The following is a 20,547-nucleotide window of genomic DNA, read 5'->3' on the forward strand; positions in this document are numbered from 1 at the left end:
TAGCAACTTTTTTTCCTTAAAGTGATGTAACAGTTTATAACAAATGTCTGATGATTATGCAATCGCAGGACGTTTTCCAACCAGTGTTGTGAGAAAAAGAATATCTAAGTACTTGGTCATATGTCTTATAAATCATGTAGTCAGACTCTACTGAAACGATGCATATTACCTGTTACAGTCACGGGTCGTACCTTGGTTTCGGGGATGGATTATATCTTCTCGTGAAAGACCATCTGGTTGGACACAACTCCCGTACTTAAAACCACAACGTAAATTATAATTTTCGTGCCTCTACATCTTTTTCTGCAATACTGCTGACATAACTCCCATCTTATACCTCACGGAAACTACAGTTATTGCTGATTGGACGCGGTAGGAGCCTAAGTCACGTGACAGAAACAGGCTGTAGAACGCCTACCGGAAACTTCGGTCTGAGACCCTCCGTCAGGGTTCGAGTCCAAAGATCCTGGATGTAACTATTCGTTACCCTTTATTCTCTAATGATTGCTGTAAACTTCTTGTTATGGTCAGGATTGGTATTAGAGCGTGCACGTCAAGCAGTCTACGTAAAAAAAGAAGCCATGGCGTTCAAGTGAGGTGAGTAGAGCCATATCCCGCTTTGTAGAACTCGTCTTTTCGAATTCATGACTACTAAATATCACAGAATGTGAATCTATAGGGATTGTAACGAACTAATATAGTCCAGTGTCGGCTTGGGTATGTGCTTCCTTTCAAATGCCAGAACTCATAGATGCACAACCTCAGTTACAGAAATTAGTAGCCCTTGATGTTTAGCCATGAGAAGAGTCCGATAGCTTTTCAAGATGTTTACGATCCACATAGAATACGATAATATGTACAATACTGAGATACAGCTGACATAACCTCCACCCAGTACATAAAAACGGTTGTGCCTGTTGCCGACTGGGTGTGAGAAATGTAGAGCTTCGCGTTTTAACCAGCAGACTGTGCAGCCTGTGTGACCAATGTGGCTGTTTAGGACAACAACTGTATATCAATCTCCTGTATGCCCTCCTCCGCCTTATGTCTGCAAGGACGGAGATTATCTTTTTCTCTTTATGGTAAGAATAAGAAGTAAGAAAGTAACGTTGTGTATTTACCAAGGATTTCCACACGAAGTTTTAAATTTTGTGTGACAGTCGCTCTTCCTTGAAGTTCGTGCTCTCAGTTGGAGTGAAGTAAATATGAATTACGTCTCCTGCCACGTGGTACATATGTTTTGAACATTATTTTTCACAACTAATGTATCAAGTGACGTGATCTGCTTATACAGTTCATAGGCTATTTCTATCAATCTTCAATCCCAGCCCGACAGTTGTAAGTTGTTTTAATGGCTTTAGACTCAAACGTCTACCAACTGTTCATCGTTGAGACATGAAATATGGTGAGAACAAACAGAGATCAAGAGCAGAGTTTTATTCAATCAAAGATATTGACAATAGTACTAAAATGTCTAAACAAATAATACTTTTAAGTGAAGCATATACATTAGGACTTCTATCAATAGTGACATGTTTATGACGTTAGGTCCGTACATGTGAATGACTAAAATCACTATACTGTGTAACAATGAACGACTCAGTTTATAAATTTAAGAAATGAAATTGTTCTGGACGATATGTTAGATCCTATCCGAAATATTATCATTTTCATGCATTCAAATGAAACATTTCTAAAAGTATGCAGCATACAGCATTTGTTTATTAGCTTGGATGCCTACGACGAAAAGTCCACTTAGTTCTTTGTGTGCATTCAAATTTAGCAGTCCAGGGTTGTGACATAAATCAAATGCGTCTTTTTAAAGGGTAAATCGTAGACAAAGTATAATAAAATGTTTCCAATCAAAACAGTATCTGGTTCTAGTGCATACAAAAAATGATGTCTTCATTCTGACCGCACTTTGCATTTGCAAACCTCGATTAAGATACCTTGATTAATCAAACTGTACATTGACTACAACCCACTAGAAAATATTCTATTTAAATTGTATGACTCACAAGTTCCTTGTTGTCATCAGAACCTCAGTCCGAGTCATCAGCTTCAGAACCTCCACCCTCCGCTTTGGCACTGGGGTCGGCTGTGAAGTAGGTGTGTTCAAATGATGAGCAATGTTAGTACGGACAGCAATTGGTCATCGTATAGTGTTTATATACAAGACAATTACATCTATATTGTTAATGGAAGCATAAGAAATCCAAACATACATGCAGCCAAAGAATTTATCTTTGAAATAAGTTATAGTTTCTCACCAGTGATGCCGCAGGCCTGTAGGAACTTCTGGTGAGACTCTTCCCAGTACTTGGAGGCCAGCAGTTTCTCCCTGAAGGCGCGTGCTTCCGCGAACTCTGACCTGGCGTTCTTGAGGACATCCTCGATTCTTTCTGCCCACTTCTCTGCATCCCCGTCGGTCGCGGTGTCTCCCTTCATCTTGACGATGCAGTGGCGGAACTTGGGCTGCCCCAGCCTGTCTGATAGCTCCTCTATCAGCTCTGCGAGTCCCGAGTGCTCAGAGATGAGGACGGGAACTCCGGCCGCGATGGCCTCCAGGCCGACCAGTCCGAACGGTTCGGCCCGGGACGGCATCAGTACCAGGTGACAGTTCTCCATGTCTCGGCGGATCTCCTCTTGAGTGCCGTACGGAAGCAGTGTTGGTTTGACTCGCCCGGATCTCAGCTTCTCCTCCAGGATTCTCTTGCTCTCTTTGAAGTCGTTCTCATCGATGCCGCGGACTCTCAACCTCAGAGTGTACTCACCGTCAAGACGTTCTGCCACCTTGTCCATGGCTCCTGCGGCCAGGTCGTGACCTTTCAGCATCTCCACATCCCGCACCCTGCCACTGGACAGAACCGCTCTCTCTGGCTTTCGGACGTTTTCACTTTCTTCATCAAAGCTCACATTTGCTTCTCTGAACACCTTTGAAGGCTCAGGCAGGAAGATGTAGTGATCCACGCGATTCCGACGGAGGAACCTGTCGTAATGGCGGTGAATGCGCGCTCCTACCGAGAAGACGACATCAGCCTTGCCGATGTCTTCCTGGATGCTTGCTTCCTTCCTCCCCATACCCAGGGCCTTCTCGTCACTCTTGTAGTGCTCTGTCTCCTCTGGCGCCACGTGACCGAACATGGCGAGCTTGGCGTGTGGAAATCGCTCTTCCTTGATCTTCCTGGCTGCTCTGCTTGTGACGTCAACATGGCCCACAATGCAGCAGATATCCGGTGGAATGTGCGGAAAGTGATGTTTGTGGTACACAGTCAGCCACTCTAAGGACGGCTTCGCGCTGCTGTCGGCATCAAGGCAAGGTTTGAGGAGTTTGACTTCGTCTCGTTCAGCATCCCTCTCATCTTGTTCAGTTGCCTCCAACACGGTGGCGTAGACCTCGGCGCCCGCGGCGGTGAGCATGCGCGCGACATTCAGGTTGATGGTGGAGATCCCGCCCTTCGATGTGCAGAATTCATCTCCAACCAGCAGGACTGATCTTCTGGCTGGAGTAGAATCTAGTAAACAGAGGAAAGGTAAAGAGGTTGGTATAGCAGGTTTCATTAACTACTGCTTCTTCTAAAGGCAAATGGAGGGAGCAGGAAAGCATAAAAGCACCAAACCTGCACTAGCAAAACGGACAAAGGTTGAAAACTAGCTATGTGAAATGTTTTTGAAATCTATGACCATCATCTATGTTGTTATTTGGCTGTTTAGCATCAGACATGTAATGATTGATTTCCAGGCTTTTCGATAAGCAGCACCTATAAAATGATTGGCTTTCATTGTTCATATTTCCATATGAACTCTTACAATGAAATGTTTTGACAATTTTCTTGATTCCATGTAAAAGTTGCCAAAAACAATATCCTTCTACATTTTTCGTCACAACAATAGAATAAAACTCTATTTTATATGACGAATGGATATCTAGAAAAATTGGTTCATCTTTTGAAAAGAAATGATTTGGAAACATTCCAATTGAATCAGCCGCTCAAGCCTCACCTGCTGTGGTTCCCACGGTCTCTATCGTGACTGGAAGTCGTGCGCCAGTTGGGACCGCACGTGGCGTACGCTTACCTGTTGGACACGGCATAGTTTGTAGCAATGCAATGTTCCTGACTTTATCTGCTTTATTAGATTTGTTTCGGTTCGCAGTCAAGGTGCAGAAAAAATCTATGCCATTGATCTATGATACAAAAAGTATTGCGCCAGATGTGAATAAGTGGAACTTCTTTACCTAAGTAGGAAACTGTGTCCCGTGTGTCTGTATCAGCTCCGTCTGCCTCCGAAACGCCGCTGTCACTGTCATCTGTAGCAGCTGCACCTTCTAAAGCTTGGGTACCTGCGGTGTGGACACAGTGGTTTACATAAATGGTCGAATCAGTGTTGGATATCTTCATCCGCTACGAATTACTCCAGAGTGGGGCGTTTTGATGAAAAAGTGGGTAGCGACAGACAAAAAAAAAGAACATTAAAATGTCCTGAATGCAGATTTGCCTATGAGTTCCCTAACTTAAAAGCAAATTGTAGCCTTGTAGCAAAATCCTTTCAATAAATCTTGCCAAATGATCTTTTCTTCCTGTACTTAACTAGCGCCAGCAAAAATTACAAATCACTTCTATGACCTTTAGTTGGTATGAATCTGCAGACAGTCTGGTCAGCGTTCTTGAGGTGCAGGTCGAACCGAAGCTTGGACCTCTGTGCTCTGCCGTACTTCCTGGCGTCCACCTCCACACGGAACTTCTTGTAGTATTGCCCTGTCTCGAACGTGTCGTCAAACTCAAGACCCTGCAATGGTTGTAGATGTTTACAAATTTTCTATCATATTATTACATAAAGTTACGTGTATGCTTACGTTTTCCACATGATGGGCAATGATCATTCTCAGGCTATGTAAACACTGATTTGAGGGACGCTACATACATTGTTAAACTAGATTAGAAACAATGTAACTGGCTCATTTGTTAAGCAGCGATACAGCAAGGAATCTGTTCTGAACCTCTTCAGGTCGTGTCAGCACGTCGACGTCTGCTCCATTTTTTGCTGTCACCTCCAGGTGGTACTCCTCCCCCAGCTTCAGTACACACTGTTCAGGGTCCCAGCTAGAGTAGCCAACCTTCCCCTCCAACTGCTGCAGATACTTTACTCATGCAATAGCCAACGAGAAACGTTTAGTAAACGTGATGTTTTCAATGTATTTACATAATTGTTTTCAATGCAGCATTAACATAATAATTTTATTACAATGGAATAAATGAAGAATTCTATTGTCCTGTTCATTGGTTGCTTGATTGTTATGCCGGACATAGAAGTGTTGTTTATGATGGGATTGATTGTGGCATTATCCTACATTTCGTCTAACGTTGTTATATTTGATCTGTGTACACATTCTCAGCTAATCTAATCTCCAAGCAGATAGTCTCCATAGCAGGCTTTGAACCGGCTTTTTGGGGGGCTAAATAAGACACTTTTTTGCAGCCAGCCCGTAACTATCAGCCACCCCGTAACCATTTACCGGCGATATTCACCAAAAAGGCCGGTTCAAAGGCCGCTATGGAGGCTACCAAGCAGACCCAACGGTATGACCGTATCCAACTGACAGAAGGAGTTTATATTGCCGACGGTGCCTGACAGTTTTCCTGGCTGACTGGAGCTTCTACGATTTTAGCACCGTGGAGATCTGCTTAGAGATTAAGATAATCTCCAATTGAAGCTAACGCAAACAGTGCACTACTGCTGGCAATAATACCTTACCTCTACCATCATCACAACATTTGAGATTGTGCTATTGTCCTGCATTTAGTCCTATACTGTTGGGTAAGCGAATTTTGTACAAACTCTTCCGCTAATATATAATTGAGCCTAACGTAAATCAGAGCGCTGACAAAGACACCTTACCTCCACCATGAGCACAACATTGGAGATGATGTAGACGTGCAGCTGGAAGACCGAAGCAAAGTTTGCCGGCGCGAACACCACACACAGGCCGTTCCTGCGCAGGTCCATCCCCAGGACAGTTCTCACCACAGGACCGAACTTGCTGCCCTTCCGGAACCTGGTGGTGAGGTGGGAGGGGCTGATGTCAGACACCGTCAGGAGTTCTTCCGTCTCTCCAGCTACGTGCACGATCGCCAAGTCATCTGGACTCAGTGCTAAATAATAAGACAACATTGTCTTGATAATAATACTAAGTTCTTCACGTTTTACACATTCTTTTTTGACCAAGATGTCAACCTTATTTCTAACCTTATAACTGGCTTACCAGCATATGTATAAGTAGAAAAATAAAACTTTACGTAGAAATAGCGGTTATTGTACGTGTACCTGTGTCTTCATCCAGGTGCAGCACGTGCGGCAGTAGAATGTCCACCGGCCCCTCTACGACCTCACACTGGATGGAGAAGAGCGGACCCACTGGCATCCATTCCCCCACCTGCTGCCAGCTGTCGGACCAGTTCGCACTCCTGTAGGTCACGTGCAGCGGGTAGGGCGTCACCACGCCCAGGTCGGTCCGTCTGCACAGGTACTTCCCTTCACCTGGCAGCCGGAGGGACCTGAGGAGATTAACACAGGTATTATGAAGCTCATTTATGACACTGGAAAAATGAGTAACATTTGTTCATTTATACAGCCATGTATTGATGAGATATGACAAAGATTCTCTTTATTGAAAGGTAAACAGAGTAAGACGTTTGTATAGTATCTGGTGATGCTGGACTTTTAACGTTTCAACTCACCATTCTCCGGCGTCTCCGGCAATCTCAGGACTGACCTCTTGTATCGGCAATACTTCACGGTATTCCTGGATACACGGAATAAATATTGGTGAAATTGCTGATATATTATATTTGTGGATATTACAGTACCAAGACAAATCACATATGAGTATTTATATAAAGTAGCAATTACCCGAAGATCTTCATAAAATAATGTGTTTGACTATTTGAATCCATCTGTTCCATCATGCTCAGTTAGTCATTAAAACCGAATAATTCTCCTCTCCAATAATCTGCCATTTATTCCTGAGGTATACCATAGGATTTAAATATATGTATGGCAGGGGTTTGTCAATTCACCTTATACACCCCCTGTACAGCTGCAGCCAGGTCCGGTTTGCCGAAGTTCTGCAGTGTTTCCTGCAGCTGCGGCAGGTAGTGGAGCGGCCCGTGGGGGGTCTTGGTGAGCCACGCCTTCAGCATCTGGAACGCCCGCTGGGTGTCCCTGGACCCCCGTATGTTGTCCAACACGGCCCTGTTCAGTCCCAGCTCCTGTCCCAGCCGGGTCCACAGCTGCTCCTCCTCACCAACAGCCCTGCTGACCTGGTACAGACGGTTGTCTGGAAATAAAGGGAATTAATTTTGTAGGAATACACAAGTCGTAAAACATACATGTATCTATTTAATGTTTTCCCACTAGATGTTTATGTTCGATGACAAAAGGACAATATGTTGGAGATGAGCACCTTTTTTTTAAAATTCGGCTCAGGAACATACTACATGTATTCGAATGAGTTTAAAAAAGTGGTTCATGAGTCTACAACGCATCTATGAATATAAGACGTTCCTTTCATTTAACTAACTATAGACAATATGAGGTTCCCTGATAACTTTATGCAAAAAAAGGCTGTCGTACTTACCGATGAAGTACTTGCCGATGGCGTCCTCCGTCGTCCTGTTGACAGGAAGCTCGAGAGGCCGTTCCCAGTTTCCTTCAGACATTCTCAACAAATCACTCGGCGCGTGACGCCTCAGAGCTTCTATAGTGAGCGACTTTGTTGTTCCTCCGCTTCCAACACTGTTACTGAAGCACAAGGCAGGAAACTCGTCCCAACAGGCCTCTATCACCTTCGCTACCGTCTGAGCCTGGCGCCACGCCTTCTCCGGCTCTCCCCGGATCCGGATTTCTTCTCTCTTACGGAAATGGCGGTACATGACGTCTTCTGAGCTCTCTCCTACATGAACGACAACTGTATCCTTGGCGAGAAGACGGCGTGTGGTCTGCTCCATGGACAGGATACGGGAGACTATGGTTTCCGGTAGACCCAGAGGAGGCTCTTGGTTGTACTCTATAGTAACAGAAATCTCCTCTCCGCCTGATGGCACAACCTCTGGCCAGCAGCGCGCCACCTCGTCACGCTTGGCGGCAGGAAGCTCTGTTGGAAAGATCACCGACCCTGAGTAACACAGGCCGAAGTGCTTCATCAGGGGAAGGAGACTGATGAAGGTCGCAGTGTTGTCTCCAAGCAGGTTCTTCATGAGACTGTCGCTTGCCCTGCCCGTCTTCAAGAAGGACGCCCTGTCTTCATCGAACTGAACCTTTGCATTCTCAGAGAGAGACTCGACTATGCTGTCCAGATATGCCTGTAGGTCATGCCTGAAGATCTGCTTGAAGAGTGTGAGGATGATGGTTGGGTCCGGAAAGACCAGATCTTCCATCCCCCTGATGTGGTTGTAGAACAGGATCTGTCCGGTCACGTGCAGATAGCTGAGCGCGTTCAGGACGTCTGACTCCTTCATCCCTGCAGCTGCTCCGACGTCCTGACAATCACTGACACGAAGGTTCGTCCGTCCTGAAGTCTTGATATTTTCTGACAGTTCCGTCCACGAAATCGGCAGCTCTTGGCAGGCAGAAGGAAACAATCGCTCGTCCTTCCCCATTTCTGCCATCTTGTTGCACAGAGCTTCGATACCCTGGAACGTCTTACTGCTAACCGGGATAACCTGTACGTTTAACAAATATTTGGGTCGTCCGTCAAGTAACTTCTCCAGTGACTCCTTCTTGGCCAAGATGTCGTCTCTTGTGAGACCGTAGAAAGTTTCGGGCAAGTCTGATCCACCGTCCGCTGCATCCACCGCCTTCTGACAGAGTTGGATCTCTTCTCTCAGCTTGGTTTGTATTTCACTCTCAGCGACCTGGATGTCTCCCTGGATGGAGGAACAAGCTGCTGCTATCATCTCCTTGGCTTTGTCTGGCGGAAACAGGTCAACTTTGGTTCCTACAACAAGGATAGCCGGGTTGAACACGTGGGAAGTCACGGATGTTAGCCACGTTCCCACTCGTTCTTTGAACTCATCTGACTTGTATCCTGGCAGGTCTACATTGAGGATGTGCAGGGCCTGACGTGTCAGGAAGAACCGGTGCGTGTAGTGGTAGATCTGGTGACCTCCGAAGTCGTACATCTCGTACTTGACGTTATTCTTGGTGTCATGGAAAGTGATGACGTCAACACCGATGGTTCTGTTAGTTTCAATCTCCACGTGACCTTGACCCTTCATCATACAGTTGAGCAGACTGGTCTTCCCTGCCTCCGTCAGTCCCAGAATCACACCCTTGACTACGAAAGGTGTTGTGGCGTCGTCCGCATGCGTACCAAAATAACCAAGATGTTTCTTAATGGTCACTACAGTAGAAACGGTGACATAAAGTATGATTACTTCAGTTGACAGCGCACATTATCAGTTCATAAAAACTGGCTGGACAGTGTAAAATTATCCGCTTCTCGCCCGTTTGAGACAAAAACTTCTATCAATTACTATGAAGGCAATGAATCTACTGGGGGGAAGACTTCTCAGCTTAATTTAAGGAAAACTCCTTTTGTTACACTTATTGATGCTTTATATGAACTGAGACAGAGAATGCTCCTAATCTAGCTGTCTATTCTGGAATTGTGTTAATAGTGTATACATAGACCGTGTGCTCATCCCAGAGCCCCGTAGTGGAGAGGTCGTTTTACTTCAGTCGTCGGTTCTTGTCCCCCTACTTGGGCTATGCTAACTAACATAGATTGGAAGGTGTGTGTTCAACTGTCTTACTTCTTGTAACACCTTTAACGCCTGTTGTGTGATCCTCTGCCTGGTGATTTGCGAGTTGGGTGAATAGAAAGACGGATTTTCAAGTCATGATCAGAATCGAGATGTGTTTTACTGTGATCTGTTATACCGTACTACGAAACATATATGGACCCCGACTGGGAGTAAAGAAAAAGAAACCTAAATCTTGTATGTGTATTATATCATGTGTTCAGCTACCTTGACTTTGCTGTGCGAGATGTTCTCTCTGTGCCGTTTGTTGACCAGGTTGTGCCGCCTGCTGTTCCCCGATGCCGTGGAACCGCTCCCAGTACCGCTCCTGTTCCTCCATCTCCTCCGCCAGGAAGTCCTGTCCTTCCTCCCGCAGGACCCGCGCTAACCAGTCGTACGGCTCCTGCCGCCTCCTGCCCCGCAGCATCGTTACCAGCCGCTCCCCCCTGCTAACTGGTGTCGGCTGCGCCTGGGGAAAGGAACATCGGCAGGGCTGGGTTTGCTAAACAGTACACGTAATATAGATGTAATGAAAATCAATGCACGCGCGGATGTCATCTATACAATTAAGATGGTGTGGCCATATTACAACGCACACGGCAGGGGCTACTGAATAAGGCGCCGCTCTTCATTTTGGGTAAGGTCATGTTTCATGATTTGATCATATGGATGACATCTTCTGGGAACCCGAAAACTGATGCGAGCGTGCGCGGATAAAAACGTTTGATGAAAAAAATGCCTTCATGGTGAAATCTACGAGGTCAGGATGGTTGAAAAGATGACTACCTCACAGATTATAGGGTATTCATTTTCCTTTCTTCACGTCTGCTTCTTTTCCTTTGGAATTGATGTCGGCATCCTACGACATTTCAGATTATTATCGTTTCCCAGTAATTTCTTTTTGGATTTTATCGTATGCAATACTTTGCATTTGATTATTTTGCAGCTGCAATGTACGATTTACAGTATAGTAAAAAAACGGGCGAAAATTGATGCCCGCGCGGATTTTATCAATATCCTTGAACCAAGCTGGCGTGAGAATTGGAACCTACAGAAAAGTTTAGTGACCTGGTGACTCCGATCGACATGTTCAGAGTTTCATTTTCCCAGAAGTGCGTACTGCTTCAGCCCGTGTGGAGGACATTGTCATACATACAGATTAGGGCGGGCGTATTCAAGGTACGTAGCATGAGTCTCTCAACTTAAACGCCCGGCGTCGTGACCTATGCCTCAACTTCGCAAAGATACTGATAGAGACCGAGACATTCAGGGACTGGTTCCCATCTACCCGGGGCGAAACCACTTTAAGAGACACACGAAACGAACACCTCCTGGCCACCACAAGAGCAAAGACAAAAAGATACCAGAACAGTCCGATCCCCTTCATGACCACCCTACTAACTTGACGGTGGTCGTGAAGGGAATTGATTATGATTGCCAGTTACTTAGTACATATATGATAATTATGTTTGTATCTTAACTTCCGACGTACCCGTCTTCAACCTACCTGTTTTAAGATAGTGTTTACCTGTGATTTTTAGAATGCATTTATTGTTGAATAGGAACGAGTATATCATCTTTGTAGCCGATAGTCACTAGTTTTTAAAAATAATGTGAAAAGGACGCAATTCAGCCTATGGCTGCAAGGTTCTTCATATTTTCCGATCACAGTGATCAAATAGACCATTCATTCATTCATTCAAACAGTCATACATACATAAGGCCTCTAAAAGCTTTACCAAATCGGAAGTACATGTGGGACGGCCATGTTGTGGCTCAAGTGCCGGCCCCTCTTCGTAACTTACCTGGATAACCCGGACCTCAGCCGGACTCAGCCGGTTCTCCTGTTCCAGCCGTGTGAGAACAGCTGGGAGGTTCATGTTGTCATCCAGGAACACACGAGTCCTGTCCAAAGTCAACAAGCTTGGCCACCTCAGTTCACCTGTGGAGATGAACAGACAAACGGCACACGTCAGTCTAACCTATAAAGAGATACCATATTGATTTGGAACGTACATGTATCTCACCTTACTGTATAGAATGAATTACATCCAAAACAATACTACATTTTATTTTCAAACTGCACAAATTCAAGGCATATTTGACAGGATTAACTATTATTTTATTGTTAGGCTTTTGGTTAAAGACTGATAAAACTCCATGGGCCATGCATGTTTTTTTTTTCTATCCAGTAAAACCTTTGTAACTTTACAAGGACAAGTTAGACATTTCAACTTAAATTTTCTGGTTTTTACTACAATAAAAGAACCCGGCTTGCTCGCGTTATGTAACAGATGTCCTTTCCCACCTGTTTGTCTGCAGAGCGCGTCACGCACATCCCAGGCGATGCCTCCCATCCCACTGAAACCACTGCCGGGCATCGTCTCCTCAACCCTGTCCCGCTGGACCCGCCTGGCCGGCGCCTCCAGGGTTGGGTAATGCCGGCTGACTAACATACCGAACTCACGGAAGTCATCCTGGTTCTGGTCCAGCCAAATGACGTATCGAGGCTTGTTGTTCCTCACGGCAGTTTCCAGTCCGACCGTGAGCGAGGACTGGTCAGCAAGCAGGTGTCTGCTGATCACGGGCACGACGAGTTTCACGCTGCCGAGGGTCAGTGTGGACGTGAGCTGTGCGCGGCTGACGTCACCAGGATTGCCTGTGACCTGCTGACAGAATATGGCTGTTTGGGGTAGACTGTAGCTGCCCAGACGCCCCATCAGCCCCTCCACCAGCCTCCTGACGAACTTCTCATCCTCTGCTGCGTGCAGGAGGACAACTCGCGGACCTGATAGGAAACAACAGTTCACAATAAACATGTTCAACATTTGAAATTGAGGCGGAACTAGTTTCAGAAAATCCCTCTAGACTATCCGCACTGAAAGTTAAAATACATCATATGTAATTAAGACCCCGTTCACACTCACTTTTTTCAATCGCGATTGAAGTATAATCGCGATTGAATCGATCCGATCGCGATTGAACGCAAAGAAACTTTTGCGTTCACACTGCTTTTTGCCAAGTGGATTAAAGTACGTCTGATCCGAGTACGATTGAAGCACGCTGCGTTTCACAGAAGTATACTGTAACGTCATATGTTGAGGTCAAAGATTAGGCATTGCCTCGCTACAACAACTACAAAATGGCGGGAGTACACCAATTTTTGATGATTTTGTATCTCTGGAGAATGTTCTATAGCAATGGAGGGGAATCGACGGGCTATGATCGCGAGAAGGCGTGAACGACAATGAATTTTGTATATTGGCCTAGTTGTAGTACGATCCCCTGGAAAATGTCCTCATTTCGGTGGCATTTTCCGAGTTTTGTCTGGACCTCCACCTTGCCCCAGATTGCGATTAGGACCTTCGTCTTATCGTGGCCCCACCTGCCTGAAGTGGTTGTATCCGTCTTGCGGGGCATTGTTGACGTTGACAAAACTATGAGACGCGACAAAAACGTTGTATTTAATATTATTACATAGATTCAAGAAATAAAACACGTTATATTACGTATTTACCACTCACTTCTGTATTTAAAATGCCTCCTGTTCCAGTCTACTCCTTATTCTTCGTTATCTACTGGTATTTCATTTCATAATGTTACATATGTTGTTTTAGTTCGTTCCATTTCGTCCATTTCGTTCCATTTCGTTCCATTTTGTTCCATTTTGTTCCATTTCGTTCCATTTCGTTCCTTTTCGCACTTTCGGGGGACCCACATTAACCCTATCCAGACGGGGGGTGGGGGGGGCTAAAAGTGCCCGCGCCAACTTTGACATCGTATTACTGCCGAACGATGTATGCTAGGACAACCAAACTTGGTGACTTTTCCTAAAATTTTGTTGGCAATAATTTTATAATAATGGTTTAAGTTTATCATTTTTTCATGTTGCCATGGCAACGGGTTTCTGACTAGCATTTTATGCAAAAATCATTAATATTTTGAAAACAATGATATTTCTCGGGTTTTCTTGCACAACTACACTAGTTTTCCTTCATGTATAACATAACATGTAATTAGATGTAACTTTCCTGATTCAATATTCATAGTTTATGCTAATTTGATGACGTAATCAGCCAAAATCCAAGATGGCGGACTATCTCACTATTTTAGGTATCAGCAGGCTTTTTCGCCCTTAAAATCGTCAATACCTGACATTTTCTTTACCAGAAACATTTAGATTAATGTTTTTAGTCTATTTTCAGCGTTCTTTGGGGTCATAAGTGGAAAAAAAGGATTTTAAAAAATTTCAAAATGGCCGATCCAAGATGGCGGATCCCAAGGGATCACTAACAACACATGACGCCATTCTATGACGTCATTTTGACGTCAACGTACCTTCTATTGACGTTGTATGTCTCTGCATACCTTAAAATGAATAATACAAACCGTTTTGTTTAATTCCTTTAGATATTACGGGAATTCCCTATATAGCCAATAAAATCACATCGATGACGTCATAATTACGTCATATTACGTCATAACGTCACCAAAATTACAGGAATTATAAAACTTGACGCAGCGTTCCCGCCAGGCCAGGTTAAGAGTGCGTCCACCAAAATATAATATGGCAGTGCTACGAGAACGACCCAAAAATGTGCTTTTCAAAACGCAGGAATATGTTGTCACCCGTTGTTGTTTACTTCTAACACATTGTTTTACTTCTATATTCGTGTTTTGAGGTACGTGGATACCGACCAAGTTTGATCATAGGCTGTAGGCCTCGGAAGGAGAGTTTGATTGGCCCGAAAGCCGCCCTCGCCCGAAGGGCGCGCGGATCCCGAACTTACCCGAAAGCAGCCTTCGCCCGAATTCCGCCGGAAGCGCGCGCCCCGCCGAAGCGCGCCCGAAGGGCGCGCCCCGTGGCGCCGCAGGCGCCAAGAGCGAATTCCGAGCGGAGCGAGGAATGAGCGATAGGTACGAAAGGTCATTTCCAACAACCTATTTTTCTGCTAATTCCCTCGACTCAGACACTTGGCTTGGTGGTGATTCTCATGTTTGGTGTCTTATTTACCCATGGAAAACACCTAGTTGATAATATACCGATGACAAAGGACGATACGAGGCATTTTGTAACGCCCGAAAATCCTTCTTTTCCCGACATGACCGTTACCGGCAGTATGCCTGCACCGCTGTTCACGGAACAATGACATCATGGCCAGCCGGGCCGGTGCCATGCACGCAAGGGGTTTCGGCACCGCTATTAACTAAACTATCATTATGATAAGCGTTGGAAATGCCAGGATTGTGAACATAGATATCGTATTCATCATATATTTGTCTTCCAGCATTGTAAATGCGTTCCTATTTATTATTCTTACGCACTCACTAGATATCGTAATTCTAGCAGATTTACCAGCTAAAATCAGACGATAAACGTGCTAAACCGTCCATTAAAACGACTATGACGTATCTGCAGTGTAACACAGCTTTTGTTAGCATGCTGTTACTTTGTTACGTTGCCAAATGGGGACTGCAATAGACAGAAACAGGTCCGGGTTGGCCCCCGAAAGATCGATGACACCCCTTCTGGTAACGGTGAGTAGGAGTGCGGATTTCGTACCCTTAGATTTTTTGAAGTTAGCTTCGCCGAGCGACTTTCGCGCAAGGGACGACGGGAGGCCGACGGGTATTTGCATAACTACCGACCGGGAGAGAAACGCAACTGCTCAGCGGGGAAGAAAACTCGCTATTGTTTATTGAGTCCGCGGAGCTGAGGCCAAATGCCCATGGTTTGATAATGAGCATGGAAAATACTATTTAAGTCTTTGATTAGTTTGATAAAACCGGCTATCAGTTTTCATTTTATGTTCGATCGTTTGTTCTCGACCGGAGAGTTCGTTTTTATGTCACTAACACCGGTAGTTCTCGTGAACGTTACTAACAGGAAAAGGTAAGTAAACATGAGCTTACAAGTAATTTTCACAAGCAGGCCGTAGTTTATTAAAAAACATAACGTTCGTAACGTTAAAGAGTACGAAACTAGTTGATTATCGGACGATATGCGATAACTTATATAGAATCCATTTGTCGGTAATTTATCCAAATTACCGTCACAAATGTGAACATGACATCCAGGCCGGTTCAATGTTGGGTCGATCCTAGAAAATCAATGATCATCCAGTGGCAAAATCGTAGCTGCAAGGCAAATAGTCCTACAGTCAAACAGGCGACAGCCATGGAAAAGACTGAAGTTGTGTCTCTACCGAAAAGTCGTGCGTGCTTCGGCTCCCAGTGACGACTCTCCATGCTTTCTTCATCCTGCGTACCATTCTTTTTTTTCCTAGATGTACGTAAAACTATGCTCATACTCGTGCAGTCATACTGCGAGCCGGAGATCAGGTCTTTGCGTCAATTTTCCAATGGCAAATTGAACGAAATCGCGACACAACTTTTGACAAGATGGCTGCACTGAGGTGTGTTCACCGCATCCAAGCGTAAAAGAGGGAAATCACGATCACATTGTTAGTTGATAAACACAATGACATTTCTCTATATAAAATCGAAGGATTACAAGAAGTTGGGTGTGTTTTTAGTGAATTGTATTAGTTTCTGGGACATACATAATTTTTTTTTCATGTATCGATGTGCTTGCCGTGTGCTTTGTTACGTTCTGATGCTATCATCCTTCAGGCGTTTCATGATCATGTTTGGCGCGAACCTTTCGCCTGAGCTCGTCCCAGTTCATGATCAAGATATAAACGGCTTGTAAAATACTAATAGAGCCGCATATATCTGTATGACTGTCATTTAAAAAGTACAATGAGGGCAACAACACGATATTTAGAGGCGCTCCTTGTTCGAGTGAATCTTGTGTACTGGCCCCGCGGCCGTAGGACCGTCGGCACTTCACTGAACTTCGGATCTTAGAGCTTACAGGGGCGTGTCTCACTGGGGCCAGGGCCGCCCGGCGTGAGTTTGATGTTTTTAAAGCGTGCGGTGCTCCGCCCCTGGCCCTGGACTGCTAACAATGCGTAACAGAGAGCCCTGGAAGTACATCGTAGGCTTCTTTCTTTAATACTAAATGAGCGGTTGTTCTAAGATTCTAGTTCCACTTGTGACAGAAATTAGCCTCCCTTCAAAATTTTGTTTAGACTTTTTTCTAAAAAAAGTGCGTCCAAAGACGCACTGAGGTATGCCTGGCGGGAACGCTGAGTCTTGACGTGAATATCACTCCCTACAAATTTGGTGATGATACATCATACCGTTCGGAAATTATGAGGGGGGGCCGAATCAGCCCCCCCCCCCCCCAGTCCCAGATATACCAAAAAAGCCCAGTCTGGATAGGGTTAAAGGAGCCAAGATACGATGTCGTTGTGTGGTGAGAACTGATAGAAAATCCAAGCCCTAATAGACTGATCCTGACTGTCCATCACAATTAGCGGTTCGACCAATGAGAGAGTGACTGCATGCCCATCAAATATTTGCATTTTTGTGTTTTAATTTTGCATTTCTACGTTTTGACGGAGGTGGGTGGGGCTATGGTATCGGTCTATTTACACAAGGCGCGTGAAACTAAAAGATCACCATGTAGCTTATTTTTGTGCCGCTTTTGAGCGCTTTTGATAAGAAATCCGCACGCAAATGTGGTAAACAGTGGCATTACATGCCAATTTCATAAAGATTACAGCAACTAGAATATTTCCAGTTTTCAAGCCTCATAAAATACTCTGGGTGCCTTTTAAGTCCTTAAAAAAGTTCAGCAAACTAGATAAAGGCAGAAGACGTGATTTAGAATGAGCGCTTTTGATAAGAAATCCGCACGCAAATGTGGTAAACAGTGGCATTACATGTCAATTTCATAAAGATTACAGCAACTAGAATATTTCCAGTTTTCAAGCCTCATAAAATGCTCTGGGTGCCTTTTAAGTCCTTAAAAAAGTTCAGCAAACTAGATAAAGGCAGAAGACGTGATTTAGAATGAAAGTAAAAGCAAAATCAATACGCAATTTAACGGCTACTCTTGAAAAAAGTATAGATAAAATGTTCAAAATTGAAATAGGATTTTTAAGATTTGCTAATGTATTTTCTCAAGTCATACATGGTAGAATTACGACTATTGCAAGTAAAAAAAAAGGTTTGACCTAAAACAAGCAAGTCTCAGATAATCCCCGCAAGACTATCTGAGTCGAAAGTTAGAAGCCATTTTATACTCCGAGAGTTACTTTAAACTTGAAATGAAAGTGCCCGCCGTGACTCACCTGTCTCCATGGTGATTGAAGAATGACGTCAGAACAGGAATTTTAGACCGCCGATCTGATGAGACGGACAGAAGACATCCCAGACTGCGGTGTTATACTGGAGGGACGGTTAAACAGGAACGTTGAGGACTTTCTACATCCTCACAAAATTCTGTCACATGTCATCAGATGAAGAACGATTGTTTAACCCTATCCAGACTGGGGGGGGGGGGCTAAAAGTGCCCGCGCCAACTTTGACATCGTATTTCTGCCGAACGATGTATGCTAGGGCAACCAAACTTGGTGACTTTTCCTAAAATTTTGTTGGCAACAATTTTATGATAATGTTTTAATTTTGCCATGGCAACGGGTTTCTGACTGGCATTTTAAGCAAAAATCATTAATATTTTGAAAACAATGATATTTCTCGGGTTTTCTTGCACAGCTACACTAGTTTTCCTACATGTATAACATTACATGTAATAAGATGTAACTTTCCTGATTTAATATTCATAATTTATGCTAATTTGATGACGTAATCAGCCAATATCCAAGATGGCGGACTATATCACTATTTCAGGTATCAGCAGGCTTTTTCGCCCTTAAAATCGTCAATACCTGACATTTTCTTTATCAGAAACATTTAGATTAACGTTTTTAGTCTATTTTCAGTAACCTTTGGGGTCAAAAGTGGAAAAAAAGGATTTTTAAAAATTTCAAAATGGCCGATCCAAGATGGCGGATCCCAAGGGATCGCTAACAACACATGACGCCATTTTATGACGTCATTTTGACGTCAACGTACTTACCATTGACGTTGTATGCCTTTGCATACCTTAAAATGAATAATACAAACCGTTTTGTTCAATTCCTTTAGATATTAAGGGAATTCCCTATTTAGCCAATAAAATCACATCAATGACGTCATAATAACGTCATATTACGTCATAACGTCACTAAAATTACAGGAATTATAAAACTTGACATGAATATCACTCCCTGAAAATTTGGTGATGATACATCATACCGTTCGGAAATTATGAGGGGGGCCGAATCAGCCCCCCCCCCCCCCCCCCCCGTCCCAGAAATACCAAAAAAGCCCAGTCTGGATAGGGTTAATCTACTTGTTTACAGTATTTGTACCTGTAGGATTTCTGATCTGACAATCCTTATAAGTACAGCTGCGAACAAATTATAAAAGTCTGTCAAATTCTGAGCTGACAACAGATTAAGGTGAACACAGAGGCGTTGTTAACTTGGATACTGAATGTCAAATAAACACAGAGAAGTCCAAGTAAGCGTGATGGAAACTTGTCAGTTGTTGCTTGCTGCAGAACGTTGTTTGGTCGTTACAGGCGTCTTCAATTCAAGAGACAGAACGATAAAGATTCCCCAACATTACGCTGAAGGACTGCCAAGCACACATTGTGGCCCTATCACTTCCGCAACATTCGCTGTGAATGGCCCAGGCATACAGGTAAACTGTCACACTATTAAAGATTGAATGGAAGGCTTGAAGACTTCAACTCTACCTACATGTCCTCCTTAATGTCCCATTTCTCCATAATTGTTGACATGGTGTCCTTTACCGTCTGCGGTCGCTTCGAGGCGAAACCGTTGAGGTAAGGAGGAAGTGAGAAAAGGACTGGCTCATTGAAGTGACGGGGGTGTAGGTTGTTAACGACATGTAAAATGATGATACACTGCAATGTAAACTAATGTCCCCACAACTCTTTAATGTCAACCTTAACCTAACAGAGTTTTTGTTTCAACAGTTTAAAACCTGTTCCAAAGAAAAACACCCTTCTGCAAGGCAAACTTGGTTCGGCCTTGTCTACGCCATTGGTAAACACCTGTCGCGCAGCCAGCGGTCCTACCTTTGTTCTGTATCCGGTATCACGTTACGACGCACCTGGGGGTGACCTAGGGGTCAACCTGGCTGAATAGCGAGTTGTTGTTGGTTCGCTTACCTGGCGCAAAAACATGTCTGCTTAAAAAATAGCCGTCACTGTAGCTTTACTGGTAGGTCTGAGTGCCTACTAGTATCTTGAGTCTTGTGGTTGTTGTTCAGTATTTAATTCTATAGCGAGACAAATACAATGCATACATGCAATAAAAACAACTCAGCGTCACAGTATTGGGTTGCAGGGCTATTCAGTGCCCGGTTTGTTGTCGTTACACGAAGACAGTACGTAGCAAAATAGTTACATATCCTAGGCGCAGCTGGACTACACTAAACGCATTTTTAAACCGTCTTTTCTTTGCTCAATGGCATTTAATGTAGAGCAAAGGCATTATATATATATATAGGCTATAGAATGTCCCTGCTCTACATATACGTAAAATGTCCTCGTTGCATGTAGGTTCCTTGTGGCGAATGTTTATTTAGTAGTTTCTCTCACACATTCCAGGTTGTCTTCATTCCTTGACCCATTCCTTGAATGACTTGTGTTTTCTTCGTCTGGCATTCTTTTTGTATTACTATCTATCATATTGTACTAGAGCTAGGAATGTTGAATTGACATCTCAACTGGTACTAGTTTTTGTACGTCATCAATGGTCTCTGA

General features: G+C 44.1%; 1 protein-coding gene across 1 annotated transcript; it reads right to left on the bottom strand.

Moving 5' to 3' along the window:
- Positions 1 to 1,704: 1,704 nt before the first annotated feature.
- Positions 1,705 to 9,451, bottom strand: LOC136448652 (uncharacterized). The gene is made up of 11 exons (XM_066448290.1): positions 7,637 to 9,451; positions 7,077 to 7,336; positions 6,738 to 6,802; positions 6,325 to 6,554; positions 5,899 to 6,152; positions 5,000 to 5,140; positions 4,626 to 4,788; positions 4,238 to 4,342; positions 4,003 to 4,077; positions 2,271 to 3,515; positions 1,705 to 2,098 (listed from the first exon to the last, which is right to left on the bottom strand). Exons 1-11 carry the CDS (start codon positions 9,276 to 9,278, stop codon positions 2,043 to 2,045), a joined length of 4,236 nt encoding a protein of 1,411 aa, XP_066304387.1. The 5' UTR covers positions 9,279 to 9,451; the 3' UTR covers positions 1,705 to 2,042.
- Positions 9,452 to 20,547: the final 11,096 nt, after the last annotated feature.

The sequence above is a fragment of the Branchiostoma lanceolatum genome, chromosome 14 (genome assembly GCF_035083965.1).
Source record: "Branchiostoma lanceolatum isolate klBraLanc5 chromosome 14, klBraLanc5.hap2, whole genome shotgun sequence".
Classification (NCBI taxonomy): domain Eukaryota; kingdom Metazoa; phylum Chordata; class Leptocardii; order Amphioxiformes; family Branchiostomatidae; genus Branchiostoma; species Branchiostoma lanceolatum.